At 36.7% G+C, this 15599-nt stretch overlaps 1 protein-coding gene across 1 annotated transcript in view; it reads right to left on the bottom strand.

The window, feature by feature from the left end:
* LOC136028378 (septin-7-like) overlaps nt 1-10398 on the bottom strand; it is a 201454-nt gene extending 191056 nt beyond the window's left edge. Inside the window, exon 1 of the mRNA XM_065706185.1 lies at nt 10262-10398. Coding sequence (XP_065562257.1) covers nt 10262-10294 — 33 coding nt within the window. The 5' untranslated portion in view covers nt 10295-10398. The remainder of the gene's footprint in view (nt 1-10261) is intronic.
* Between the last annotated feature and the right edge of the window lie 5201 nt (nt 10399-15599).

Raw genomic sequence — 15599 nt, 5'->3', positions numbered from 1 at the left:
TCTCTATGTACAAAAACTGTTTCTCTCTCTACCTTAGTACGCACTGAAAGATAATCAGCTTAGCCAGAGAGAGATAAACCGCAATGCAGGTATATTTTAGTTAAATATTTAATATATAGAGTTGGTATTTTAGTTATGTAGGTACTTCATAAAACGCGTTCTGGGCAGCCTACTCTTCATAATTCTCTTTTGTATTCGGTTAGGGTAGGTACTTCATAGAATGCGTTCTGGGTAGTCTGCTTCTCATAATTCTCTGTTGTAGTTTCTATAATTTTGTTACTAAAGTATTATATTTTCATCATAATTTAGTATATTCCATTATAATTAACCCAACTTACTTCTTGAGTGTGGTGGGGATTTCTCACTGTCTTGCAAAATTAATCCTCTATTGTTCTTGTTTTTTTTTTTTTTTGGCGTTTTTGATGGAAAGGCAGTGTGATCTTCGTCGCTTTTTATGGTGGAGATATTTAACAAGTACCGAAAGACAATAAAGTGTTCGAAAAAAAACTGGCCAATAAACAAGGCTTATCAAACAAGAAATCTATATCCTTTTACACTTTTAGTTTATTAATTGACTTGGCGAGTGAACTGCTCAGAATGCGCTTTTAACTAACCAAGTCTGGTTCCTCGTCATCAAATATATAAAAAAAAAACTCATTACACCGTTTTTCACTCAATTCTATAATTGTATATGTCCAGAACTTTCAGTAATCCATTATAAGTTGTTTTGATTGATATGCATAAAAATGAATCCAAAGTAGTTCCCGAGATAAGGTTATCTGAGGAACTGAGATAAAACTGAATTGGCAAAGAAATTCCGATTGTAAGAAAACGTCAGAGATTGATCCTCTGCATAAGCGCATGGTTTCCAAACCCAGTTCAAAATATGTTGCTAAGTCCGGGGAGGAAAAAAAGAACTAGGTCATTCAAGCTATGTATCTGATTTGACCGTGTTTATACTTCAACATATATAACATGAGCCCTGCACTGTTCTGGCCTGTTCCTGTTAGGTACATAGCGGTCGGACATCACACGACTCGTACCTACAGATTCTGCCAGAGTTGTACCTACACTCATACTACATACCGGATTCTTAACTAGAATTTCACCAGGGTAGGTGGTGCAACGTATCGACTGAGACCTTTTCGAGCGTTGCCACCGCATTCTGGGGAGTAAAAAAAAAAGAACTATGCCTATCCAGTTTTATATCTGATTTGATCGCATTTCTATGCCAACATATATAAAATGAGACCTAAATTTCTCTGGTTCCTTCTAGTCAGGTACACACTGGCTCGGACGTCATAAAATTTGTACCTATAGATTCTTCTAGACTCATACTACATACAGAATTCGTACTTATAGACTCAAAAGGATAGGTCCTGCAATGTTTTTATTCCCGACCTTTTTCAGGGTTGCCATCACCTTTCGGGGAAAAGACGAACCAGACCTTCCCAGTTTTGTACCTAATTTGACCGCACTTCTATTTCAACACATACAACATGAAACCTACATTGCTCTGAATTGTTCCATCAGGTGGACAACGACTCGGAGACCATATAACTCGTACCTATAGAATCTGCCAGGTTCAATCCTATACTCGTACTGCATACCGGATTCGTACCTATTGTTACAGCAGGGCAGGTCCTGTAAGATATCGAATCTGGACCTTTTTCAGGGTTGCCATCACCCTTCTGGGAAAAAAACGAACAAGACCTTTCCAGTTTTGTACCTAATTTGACCGTACTTCTATTTCAACACATACAACATGAAACCTACATTGCTCTGGTTTGTTCCTTCAGGTGCACAACGACTCGGACCTATAGATTCTGCCAGGTTTAACCCTAACTCGTACTACATACCGGATTCGTGTCAATAGATACAGGAGGCAGGTCCTGCAAAATATCGATTTCGGACCTTTTTGAGGGTTGTCATCGCTTTTCGGGAAAAACAAACTAGACCTTTCTAGTTTTACACCTGATTTGACCGTACTTCTATCCCAGCAAATATACTTCTATATGTGCTTCTATATATACTTCTATATATTCGTACTTCTATAGACCTTAATGCTCTGGTTTGTTCCGTCAGGTGCACAACGGCTTGGACACCATATTATTCGTACCAACAGAGCTGCTGGAGTTAAACATATACTCGTTCTACGTACCAGATTCCTACCTATAGACAAAACAGGGCAAGTCTTGCAAGATATAGGTTCATGGACCTTTTTGAGGGTTGTTATCGCCTTCCAGAGAAAAACCGAACTACACCTTTCCAGTTTTGTACCTAATTATACCGTACATCTGTCCCAACACATATAACATGAGACTATGAGCCTATTTTCTTCAAAATAAGGTGAGAGTTTATCAATCACAAATCCAAGTCTCTTGTCAGTAACAAAATACGAGTCGATTTGTGTGTTAATTCGTGGTGCAATAGTGTGCATACTATAGCACTATAGAACCATATAGTTTGCAATTGCCTGAATTAGGCAAAGGATTCAAACAAACTGTTATATTTTTCTTACTGTGCAAAATTTAATTGTGAATCTACAGGTCTGAACAATACAAGGAAATACCAAGGCTGTGGAGTCGGTTATAAGTTATAACCGACTCCAGCTCCAGACATTTTCAATACACCTACTTTACACCCACTATATACACCCACTCCGAGTTTACTAAAACTTTGACTTCAGCAAAATTTACAAAAAATCCGACTCCACGATTCTAACTCAATAAAGCTTCATTTAACTACATTTTATAAGTTATAACCGAATCTGACTCTACACATTTTCAATATACCTATTCCAGGTCCGACTCCACAGCCCTGGGAAATACCAGAGGAATTTCTTGGGAGATGAATGCTTGTACAAGGAGAGTCCTTCGAACCAATCTCGGAGCAGTAGCAGACTTGTTCCCCTACCATTCTGTCTACGAGTAGGTAAGATTTAAAAAAAATATATAAAAATAAATAGAAAACTCATTCCTAAAAAGTCGAAAAATTGATCGAGGACAATTTCAGGTATCACAGATTATTCACTATAGCGAGGATGCACGCTATAGCGATCGAGGACAATTTTAGATATCAAATGATTTCACAATAGGGAATTGATCGAGCACGCTAAGGTGATCGAGATATCACAGGAAATTTCACTTGATGCACGTTATTAAGGTAGATTAAAAAGAAATTCCACCTTCATCCGTTAGTAGGCTATAAACGTGCCAAATATATTATTTTACCAATGGTTTGAACTCAACCCTTTCACAATCACAGAATTGCAATCTATCTCTACTCTAAATTTATCTATTTTTTACGAGTTTGCATGACTACTAGAAAAAAAACTTACACTTATCCATACATCTTTCATGAGAACACCTGCAGCCACGCCCCCTTTTTGAGTATTCAATCAAAATGCCACCTAAGATACTCTGATTTAAAGGCGCATAAAAAATAACAGAAAAAGCAGATCTTTAAAACAGCTAAATATCGATCTATTACAAATGATTGCATGACTTGACAACCATAATTTGTATTTTGTATCAAATTTGTGTTATTAAAACGATGGAACTAGACTGACACGTGTATTGCCGCATGCACGTGGGGTTGAAATAAATTACCGTTTAAAAACGTAGTTGTACAAGACCAAATTTCAACAAGAAATGTTACAGATTTTTTCTTGCGGATTTGTGCATTTTAACCTTTTGCAAGTTTCTAGCTTAATCCTCCCAATGCATTTTTGAAGATTCTCTGAATATCCCGTAAGAATTAATGGTTAAAAATTATAGATTTATATTAACAAAATCATCTAAGAGGAAACCAAAAAAATAATTCTAAAGGGGGGTACAGTTCTAGGATTTAGAACAGAGTGCAAATATAAGGGTTTTCATACATAACAAGTTTCCTCAGAAATTACCTTGGGGGCTTTAAAAACAAAAAGAAACGGGAGATATTTCTTTCACAACCCTTCATAAAAGCCTAGATTAAATTACTCCCGAGTACCTAAGCCCGTGAAGTGTGACAAGCGGCAGTATCGATCAGATTGGATTCCAAACCTCTATAAGCGTTACCATAGTTACCATACTTAAAATGGGCCAACTTGCGTTTTCCTCAACCTACCATCTTTTCTCAAGTTACCATACTTAAAATGGGCTAACTTGATCGTTTTATTCAACCTGCCATCTTTTCTCAAGTTACCATACTTAAAATGGGCTAACTTGATCGTTTTATTCAACCTGCCATCTTTTCTCAAGTTACCATACTTAAAATGGGCTAACTTGATCGTTTTATTCAACCTGCCATCTTTTCTCAAGTTACCATACTTAAAATGGGCTAACTTGATCGTTTTATTCAACCTGCCATCTTTTCTCAAGTTACCATACTTAAAATGGGCTAACTTGATCGTTTTATTCAACCTGCCATCTTTTCTCAAGTTACCTAACTTGATCGTTTTATTCAACCTGCCATCTTTTCTCAAGTTACCATACTTAAAATGGGCTAACTTGATCGTTTTATTCAACCTGCCATCTTTTCTCCAGTTACCATACTTAAAATGGGCTAACTTGATCGTTTTATTCAACCTGCCATCTTTTCTCAAGTTACCATACTTAAAATGGGCCAACTTGCGTTTTCTTCAACCTACAATCTTTTCTCAAGTTACCATACTTAAAATGGGCTAACTTGATCGTTTTATTCAACCTGCCATCTTTTCTCATCTACGTATTTATTACTTAGATCAATTTGATATATATGTTATGTAAAGCCCAATCCATTTTGCGTCCCTCGTCTTCACTTATTTTCATAGATTCTCGAGAAATAAATTGTTGTCTACTTTTTAGTCCATTTTGGAAACGAGTTAAAAAAACATTTACTCTAAATCTTCACTGCATCCACTGGCCTTACCAATAATGCTACTAAACTATTCTAAAATAAAAATTGCATGCTGACCAGGCCTGCATTGCACAGATACCGATCTGCTGATTCGATCCCTTCGACCGGGAGTGCAATGGGTGGTTGGGGGCAAATCATCCGACACATCCCGTGTTTTTCTCCCAGATTTCTCCAAGCACGCATTTACACATGGATCGACTCTGGCTGAGCTTGCAGAGTCAGTCCATTGACCCTCGTTCCAAACCAAGTAACCAGCGACACGAGGACTGGAACCCCTGACCTCAGGATTTCAAGTCTGGGGTGCCAACCACTCGGCTATAACAATGCTGCCCAGATACGTAAAGCTATCTACCCGACTAATTTTCTCGTTGCCTTCATCCTTTCATCGTAATTAAATTAAAAAAATGTTTTTTAGCTGAAAGTAAGGAGAAACAATAAAACTTAAAACGAATAGAAATTATTACGTATATAAGGAGAGTTGCTCTTCCTCAACACCTCGCTCTTTACGCTAAAGTTATTTAGTACTTTAAAAAAAAAACTTCTTATTGTTCTAATTAAACGAGCAATAGTGTTTCAGGAGTCGTTCTTAAAGAATTGGAACAGAATTCAAACCTTAGGTACAAACTTAAGTTACTTCAACTTAAGTTATTTGGAAAAAAGGGGCGTGGGAGGGGGCGTAGTTGCTCTCCAATTTTTTGATAATTTAAAAAGGGCATTAGAACTTTTAATATCCGTTCGAACGAACCATCTGTCGATATTCTAGGGCCACTGGGTCGATACAATCACCCCAAGAAAAACAACAACAATAATTAACACGCATCCGTGATATTTCTTCTGGCAAAAAATACAAAATTCCACATTTTTGTAGATAGGAGCTTGAAACCACTACAGTGGGGTTCTCTGATACGCTGAATCTGATGAAGTGATGTTCATTAAGGTCGCTTAACATTCTATAACTTTTAGGGGGTGTTTCCCCTTTTTTCGAAAATCGGGCAAATTTTCTCAGGCTCTTAACCTTTGATGGGTAAGATTAAACTTAATGAAACTTCTATATTTGAAATCAGCATAAAAATCCAATTCTTTTGATATATCTATTGGTATCTAAATTCCGTTTTTTAGAATTTCGGTTACTATTGAGCCCGGTCGCTCCTTACTTACAGTTCGTTGCCACGAACTGTTCGAACCGTTATCTGCATCGCTTATTCAGCTTCATTTATTCCTGATTTAAGCATATTGTTTTGATAGCATTAAGTTTGGAACCTATTATTGCGCAATGAACCCTCCAAACTCCAACAAATCATTTATTTCTTCAACAGGACATTCGAATCATCTTGTGAATTTAAATCTGATAGTTTTACCTTCCTACTTGATGACATATACTCCAAAAGGCAGTCTTCCTTAGGCTTAAGTCTACCAAACTAATTAATATAAACTGGGATTATCCTCTTTTACTATCCTTCTTTACGCACTATCTCCTTTACACTTAATTCGCAAAACAAACCCACGATTCACAAAGGTTAACCCGAAAAACCGGGCAACTCCAAACTACTTAAAGGTCAGCTCCAACCTCTCAACCTGGCTACGTCGCTTTTAAGTAGGAGCTGCATTTATACTTAAGGAAAAAACAATGCAAGAACTATATAGATGACACCCAAAAATCATAGAGCATGAAAAGAAATATATGAAAAAATATCGTGCGCAAACAAAAATAAGGAAATGAATCTTCCTTTCCCTTTCCAATTAAAAATGTTCCATAATCATAATTCTCATCTAATTACATGTAATTAGGGAACTTTCACGCTTTAGGTTTTCAAGGCGTCAAGAAAACCTTCATGGTCTGCACACTAAAAGAAAATTGATTAAAAAATTTATCTTCACAGAATTCACCTCCAGTATTTATAAACTGGGGATTCTTCCTGGCAGCGCAAAAAACTTCTATTTTTGAACCAAGGAACCTAAGCACTTTTACTCATCCAAGGGCCACCTACGTTCCATTATACATCTCGAAGCGTTATATGTGCTGCCCAGTACTACTACGCGTGGCTAAGGTTGACATGTCATGCTTGGCACATGGCACCTGCAGCACGTAATTTATGAAAGTCGGCAGCCCCTCGTTACTTATTTCATAATAAATTAAAAACTTTAGGAATTGCCGGGTCAAGATTTTGCTTGTGTTTTAAGCTCAGATCAATCAGCAACATTAATTTTTTCAAAATTTTAAAAAGGTAGCTTTTTTAATTTTGTTTTTAAATATTGTTGAGGCAAAAATGTTTATTTTTAAAGGTGCTTGTGTTCAGGGTAGGTAAAAGGGCGATTGGGCCAGATCAGGCCCGCGTTTGAAAGGACTCCACGCCACCATCAAAATGAACAACCAGTTTTCGCAATTGTGAAATGTTCTTACAATTCCCGTAAGCGTTGCTTCTGGAAAGATATCACTTTCCAGACTAAAACCAATAAAAAAAACTATCCCATATCAACAATAAATCAGGAAAGATTAAATAATTTAGCAATTAGATTGATTGAAAGCGAAGATACAAGGAAAATATATTATAAAATCGTTTTAGAAGCATTTGTACAAAGAAATTAGAAATATGTAAATTCACATGTCCACATTCAGTGATGTAAATATCAATAGGCATCTTCAGCAGTTTCATAATATCTAGAGGACACAAAAGTAAATTAGCGTAAGCAAAAAATGACTACAAAAAAGAAGTGAGCCCAAAATGAACAAACTGACCCATCAAATGAGACAAGATCAAGAGAGCAGCATGAGAAATGTACATATACGGCGGGTGATACAGAACAATGCAGACCCTCAAAAGTGACAAGACCAATCTAAGCAGCTAAGGCAAAAGGCACCAAAAAAGCCTGAAGCAATGAGAAACGAAATTAAAGATCGACGAGATATTTAGTTAGAATATTAGAAAAGCTGCCAATTAGAACAAGTCAAAAACAAAATTGGAGAACATAGAAATATGCAGTTAAAAAGATAAGTGGAAGCAAGAACCACAACGACTCAAAAACGAAAGAGAAGAACAATAAAAATATTCGTTTACAGATACGCAATAGTGAGGATCAGAACAAACCAAATGAAAATGAAGAACAGAGAAATGTGTGGTTAGAAGATCTATGACCGCGAGAACAAAGAAATTTGCAGTTAGATCAGTCGTAACCCATCAGATCTCTTGGAAGAATTATTGTGAGACAAAAATATTTATGCTAAATGTTACATTTAAATGCAATATATATAGATGTAAATATATATATATATATATATATATATATATATATATATATATATATATATATATAAAAAGAGAGAGAGAGGGAGGAGGGGGCGCACCTAGCCGATCCACCCCTGCTTGTGTTGCATATCATATTGAAAATTATTTGAAAAGCCATAATTTAATGCATGTTTATGTCTCCATCTTAATTAGGAGCTGAGATACTCCCAAAAATGCAATATCTTTTTAAGATTTAAAATTCTATAACGGGATCTGCCCCATCTCAAAACCGTTCTATACCATAAAGAAAACAATAATTCGAAACCATTTCAAGTTAATGCTTATTAAGTGCAACATGAAACAAAGTGTGGCAGAACTGCGGCACATCGAAATGTACACTAGGTAGGAGGGAGTTGGCAACCTCTGTGTCATTTAGTTATCACTATCTAAATTAGTATTTTAAAATTCAGACAATCAGCCTGGCATACAGGCAAACTAGGGGGCACATTTCTAGGATAGCAGAGTAACTAGTACTGGTCAGATTCAAGAAAAAAGTCCATTTTTGCACACTCTTCTGCTTTTGGGAGGGGAGGAGGAGTGGTCTAACCAGGATTGTTGGAGGGGCTTTTCTTATCTACATAATTCAAAATTTAATTTAAAAGGTTTAAAGGTTAATTTAAAATTTAATTAAAAGGTAATTTAAAAGGCTACAAGGTAAAAAAAAACTCAAAATATAAGGGGAAAACGCCAATGAAAAATATATGGTTCCAAATTCGACAAAAATTGGCATCAAAATCTTCATTTTCTAAATGTTTAAAAGGAGGAGATAGCGCGCTAAAAAATTGGCACCACTCTAATGCTTCCACTCTCAAATGGACACAGTATAAAACGTTGTTATTTTTGAATATTCTATGATAAACCAGGCTAGTAGTATGCTCCTGATGAGTCCACATTGATAATATATTGTCATTCACTAAATTTTTATTTTATTTTTTTCATTCAGATAATTTTGTATTTTCATTCACTGGATTAGTGTCTTGCATAGGAGATATATGACCTTATGACTCCTTGGCCAGTTTTTGGCTATTCTATGGCTATTATGTTGCCAATTTTCATAGAAAATTACAGTGTCATTTTCGATGAAAATTTACAGATAAATAAATAAATAGCCTATACATGTATACAATTATTAATCGTTCAATAATGTAAGAAACTAACGTTGTTATAGAATTACATAGTTCTGCAGAAACTAATAAGGGGAGGGGGTTCCTTCAATTTATTTCTGGCAGAAAAGGGGTCCCAAATAACCACGTCTTTCTATGACAAACAAATAAAAATCTCAATAGGGATACCACTGTCTAATAAAAGGAGTCATTCCTATTGAACTTTTATCTGTTTGACACAGTATACAATTCTTGAAACTATTTTGAATTATGATAAAATACTTACTTACATCGTTCCTAAATGCAGACCACAAAACTTCACTCTCCCTCCCCCTCCCCCTCCCCTGCACCACCTTCTTATATACAAATATATAACAGAAATTATAGGCTATATACGCAGTAAATTTTCAGTAGTGTGACTTTTCTTAAGAATTTAATGACAAACTGTAAACCAGCGACGGGAAGAAAAGATTAGCCTTACTGAAAATTCCTTGAGGATATAAATTATTTGGGCTACATCAGGGGGGAGGGGTCAAGTTTAACAGTCTTCATTTTGGAGATATATTGTCTGAATTTTAAAGAATAAACTTATAAAAACGTTAATTTAGAATGAAATTTAGAACATATTAAAGTAGTTTCCATAATTTTGTAGTATTTCCTTATGGAGAGCTAGTACTAAGCTAAATGATATTTAACTAGTACTAATTTGAACTAATTAGAATTTTTCACTGACTATTTATTCAATCAGAAAGTCCTCTTAAAAATTTAATTTGGGTCAAATTTGAGCCAGCTAAATCTCGAAATAGCAAAATTTCACTGTGAATGGGCCTTAACAGAGCAGGCTAATGATCCAGCACATTTTGAGGAGAGGCACAGTTTTTGCTTTGACAAAAAAAAACGTCACCCAGCGACTTACAAATTAGCCTTTCTGTCGGTACGCTAGAAGCGAATAAAATCAAATTAAGTAATGAAAAATAATTAAACAAGACTCACAGCTATATCGTCATCAGTATTTGAACAATCCATTTCAAGCACAAATGATAAAATGCCAAAACAGGTCCATAATTTCGGTAATTGTGATCATCAAGCGAGACGAACCAAGACGAACCGGAAAAAAAGTAGAGAAATATGACACTAGACAAAACTAATCCAATGCGTATGTAGCCTACTCCATGAAGTAATATTATAGCAACTACGCCAAAAGGTATGGGAATGGAATCTGACGCTAATTTGACAAATACAATCACTAGCAACATCTAACGTTTGACAATTCTTAGCATTCTTTCCAAGCTTCATATATTTTTTCCTTAGAAACAGAGATCAGACACTTATTACTAAACTAATTTTGGGAATTATGTTAATTACACTAAATTTACCTTATTAATATATTGACAAGTTGCCCAAAAACTCCAAACGCTAGATGGCATTGGCTTTTTTTTTTATCGACACTAGCGTCAGTTTCCACTCTTTCAAATTACACATACTGTTTGGCGAAACGCCAAATAGCAAAGTCGAGAGGTCAACCATCTTCAGAAAATGCAACACCAGGCAGTGTGCACCATGTGGTGCACACTGCACCACATGGTGCACCACATGTCATGCTGCAAACATGACATTACAATAATATGACACTAGAGAAAACTATGACACTAGAAACAGATATATGACACTAGACAAAACTAGTCCAATGCGTACGTAGCCTACTCAATGAAGTAATATCACAGCACTATGCCAAAAGGTATGAGTAACATATAAAAGTGGAGCCTGGAGCTGATTTTGACAAATAAAATCAGGAACGGTAGCTAATGTTTAGCGTTTCTTAGCATTCTTTCCAAGCTTCAGAATTGTTTTTTTTTCTTAGAAATAGAGATCAGAAACTTAAATACACTAATTTTGGGAATCACGTCAATTACACTAAATTTACCTTATTAATACATTGACAAGCTGCCCAGAGACATCAAACGCTAGATGGCATTGGCTTTTTGTCGACACTAACCTCAATTTCTATCTTTTAACTTACACATACTTATTGGCACTACGCCAAATATTCAAACCCAGGGGTTACGCATCTTCAAAACAGAAATATCAAGTGGTGCTATGCCAAGGTTGCCACCTGTAGCACGTAAGTGCTATTTTAACACTATTTCATCATGTATAGAACTGTGGCATATGCTACTTTGAATGTAGCACTTTTTTTCTTCTATGACTAAATTGAAATTCAAGAAATATAAAATTCAATTACATGATGTGTCTCATATCAAATGTATGTCTGAACATTTTTTATGCATGACAATAATCTAAATACATTTAAATACGGGATATGCGTATGAGCTTATATTTTCCCATTCAGAGCTCTAATCAGCTCAGGGTATTTTTTTTTATTCCTTTTTATTTTTTATTCCTTTTATTTTTTCCCTTTTAGTTTTTTTGATTTATCTAATTTATATTTTATACATTTATATATTTACATACATTTACATATTTATTTATATAATTTATATATTTAAATACATTTATATATCTATTTTATATTTTTATTTATTCCTTTTTATTTTTATTCAAAAAGATTGAACAAGAGCTAAGAGCTCATATGGCACTTGTGACGAGGTCGGAAGAGCCGAGAGCTCATATGGTACGAGGTCGGAAGAGCCAAGAGCTCACTTGGACGAGGTCGGAAGAGCCGAGAGCTCATATGGTACGAGGTCGGAAGAGCCAAGAGCCAAGAGCTCATTTGGCACTTGTGAGAAGGTCAGAACCTAAAGTTAAACTTTATAGCACAAGATCCTTCTAAATATCAAATTTCATTAAGATCTGGTCACCCTTTCGTAAGTTACAAATACCTCAATTTTCAAAATTACCTCCCCCCTCCCAATTCCACCAAAGAGAGCAGATCCGGTCCAGTTATGTCAGTCACGTATCTTAGACAGGTTTCTATTCTTCCCATCCAGTTTCATCCTGATCTCACCGCTTTAAGTATTTTCTAAGATTTCCGGTCCCCCCAACTGCCCCCCCCCAATTACGTTTGATCCGGTTGAGATTTAAAATAAGATATCAGAGTTACGAGGTCCTTCTAAATATGAAGTTTCATGAAGATCCGATCACTCCTTCGTAAGTTAAAAATACGTTATTTTTCTTATTTTTCAGAATTACCCCCCCCCCCCGCAATTGAGCGGATCCGTTCCAATTATGTAAATTACGTATGCAAGACTTTTGCTTATTTTTCCAACCAAGTTTCATCCCAATCCCTCCAATCTAAGCGTTTCCCATCATTTTAGGTCTCCCCACCCCAAACTTCCCCCAATGTCACCAGATCCGGTCAGGATTTAAAATAAGAGCTTTGAGCCACGATATCCTTCTAAAAATCAAATTTCATGGAGATCCAATCACCCGTTCGTAAGTTAAAAATACCTCATTTTTTCTAATTTTTCAGAATTAACCCCCCCCCCAACTACCCAAAAGAGAGCGGATCCGTTCCGTTTATGTCAATCATCTATCTAGGACTTGTGTTTATTTTTCCCACCATGTTTCATCCCGATCCCTCCACTCTAAGTGTTTTCCAAGTTTTAGGTTCCCCCTCCCAACTCCCCGCCCCCATCACAAGATCTGGTCGGGATTTAAAATAAGAGCTCTAAGACACGATATCCTTCTAAACATCAAATTTCATTGAGATCCGATCACCCGTTCGCAAGTTGAAAATACCTCATTTTTCTAATTTTTAAGACTTACTCCCCCCCCCCCAACTACCCCAAAGAGAACAAATAAGTTCCGATTATGTCAATCATGTATCTAGGACTTGCGCTTATTTTTCCCATCAAGTTTCATCCCGATCCCTCTACTCTAAGTGTTTTCCAAGATTTTAGGTTTCCCCCCTCCAACTCCCCCCAATGTCATCAGACCCAGTCGGGATTTAAAATTAGAGCTCTGAGACACAATATCATTCCACACATCAAATTTCATTAAGATCCAATCACCCGCTCATAAGTTAAAAATACTTCATTTTTTCTATTTTTCCGAATTAACCGGCCCCTACTCCCCCCCCCCAGATGGTCAAATCGGGAAAACGACTATTTCTAATTTAATCTGGTCCGGTCCCTGATACGCTTGCCAAATTTCATCGTCCTAGCTTACCTGGAAGTGCCTAAAGTAGCAAAACCGGGACTTTAGGTTTTCCCCCTCCGACTCCCCCCAATGTCATCAGATCCGGTCGGGATTTAAAATAAGAGCTCTAAGACACAATATCATTCCAAACATGAAATTTCATTAAGATCCAAATACCCGCTGATAAGTTAAAAATACTTCATTTTTTCTATTTTTTGCGAATTAACCGGGCCCCCACTCCCCCCCAGATGGTCAAATCGGGAAAACGACTATTTCTAATTTAATCTGGTGCAGTCCCTGATACGCTTGCCAAATTTCATCGTCCTAGCTTACCTGGAAGTGCCTAAAGTAGCAAAACCGGGACAGACCGACAGACCGACAGAATTGGCGACTGCTATATGTCACTTGGTTAATACCAAGTGCCATAAAAACTGACCCCAAAACTAATCTAAGTACACTTAAACGGAAAAAGCACGCGTCACAGCACAAGCTGCCACACGCCCAACAAATTTTTTGACTGTAGTGCCAAAAATCACTGCGTAGCACGCGAATTTGGGCCATTAAAGCACTTTAGAAATTGACCGAGGTGGTAACCCTGCGCACACCAAGTAGGGCTAAAATGTCGCAAATATGACACGAAGAGGTGGGAGGGAAGCGTGCCATACATGGCAGAACACATGACAATCCAAAATGTACAGCAGGTACTGGAGAGTAGACAGCACCTCAAGCCCAATTTATCACAAAAAATCCTTGACAAATTTCAATTAGATATAGAAGCATACACACAAAAAGTTGTTAAAAGCCAAATCAATATCTCCACTTTGAAATTTTTCACATTTAGCATCAGATCATTTAATAGACTCTTTAAAATACCAAGAACAGAGAAAATGTATTCTGACCAATAGATTTGGTTAAATGGAGATTTCTACAACTATATGTTTTTCAAACAAATTAGGAAAAAACAGGAATTAAGGCCAAAAAGTAATAAAAAACACCTCCAGATACAGTCAAACTTTTAGTGCCCCCCCCCAATATCAATTGTATCCGCCCTAATATGAAGCTATGAAGTGTTTAGTAATAGTGCCCGCCAAATTTAAATATGATAATAATATAAATTTAATAAGATAAGCTACAACGCCTTACACCAAATAATATGAAAAAAACTTCGTTTTCTTAAAGAGTTAAAGAGGCTGCGTCCCAAAGTCGAACCTTAAAACGTACAGGAATTAGAAGAGGCAGTTGGGGGGCTGCCGCCCCCCAAACCCCCAGCTTTTAAAGACTCTTTTGTACAGGTTTTTTGTTTTTTTGCTAACCCCCAGCTCTTGGCTTCGGAAAGGCCCTCTTTTAATTAACAAAAAATTGAAATGAATGAATAATGGAATAACTTCGAAAAATGTTAAACACAAGAGGACAGGAGAACCATTGCGCCGAAACTAGTAATTAGTAACAATGAAGTCCCCCCCCCCCAAAAAAAAAAAACCTGTACAAAAGAGTCTTTAAAATATGGGGGTTTGGGGGGCGGCAGCCCCCCAACTGCGTCTTCTAATTCCTGTACGTTTTAAGGTTCGACTTTGGGACGCAGCCTCTTTAACTCTTTAAGAAAACGAAGTTTTTTTCATATTATTTCTGTACGTTTTTCTACAATCCATGGTGGATGTAATTTAATAATTCCTGTACTCCTCGTACAGGAATTAGGAGAGGAACTTGGGTGGCTGCCGCCCCCCCCCCCCCCGCTTTTAAATCATTTTATAAAATAGAAAAAAAATAGATAGAATGACCGAAATGTTTCTTTTGCTCATAAGAAGCTAATATTCTGTTATCTCTCAAATGATAAGCTGTCCAGGTGTTATCAAAATTTTTTTGATGTTGTGAAAAAAACCGCCCGTAAGGGACTTGAACCCTTGACCCGAGGATTAAAAGTCTCACGCTCTACCAACTGAGCTAATAACTTGCATGTGTGTAAATATAACTTCTCAATAGCTTTTAAAAATTTCAAATTAACATGGGCTCTTATGGAGAGAAATCCGTTAATTAAATAGCTAATGGGTGGTTTCTGGAAAACAGGGAAGGAGTTATCGGATCGAGCTGAAATTTCGCGGATAAGCTCTTGGGCCGTAGGGGACCTTAACTTGTGAATTTCAGCCCGATCGGACAACGATAAAAGGGGTGGGGGGGGGGGGGGTTGGAGGGTCGAAACTTTCGGGGGGTTAAGATTTTCCTACGAAACTTTCAT

This window comes from Artemia franciscana, chromosome 6 (assembly GCF_032884065.1).
Source record: "Artemia franciscana chromosome 6, ASM3288406v1, whole genome shotgun sequence".
NCBI classification, from domain to species: domain Eukaryota; kingdom Metazoa; phylum Arthropoda; class Branchiopoda; order Anostraca; family Artemiidae; genus Artemia; species Artemia franciscana.
This window is presented reverse-complemented; position numbering and strand designations above follow the sequence as displayed.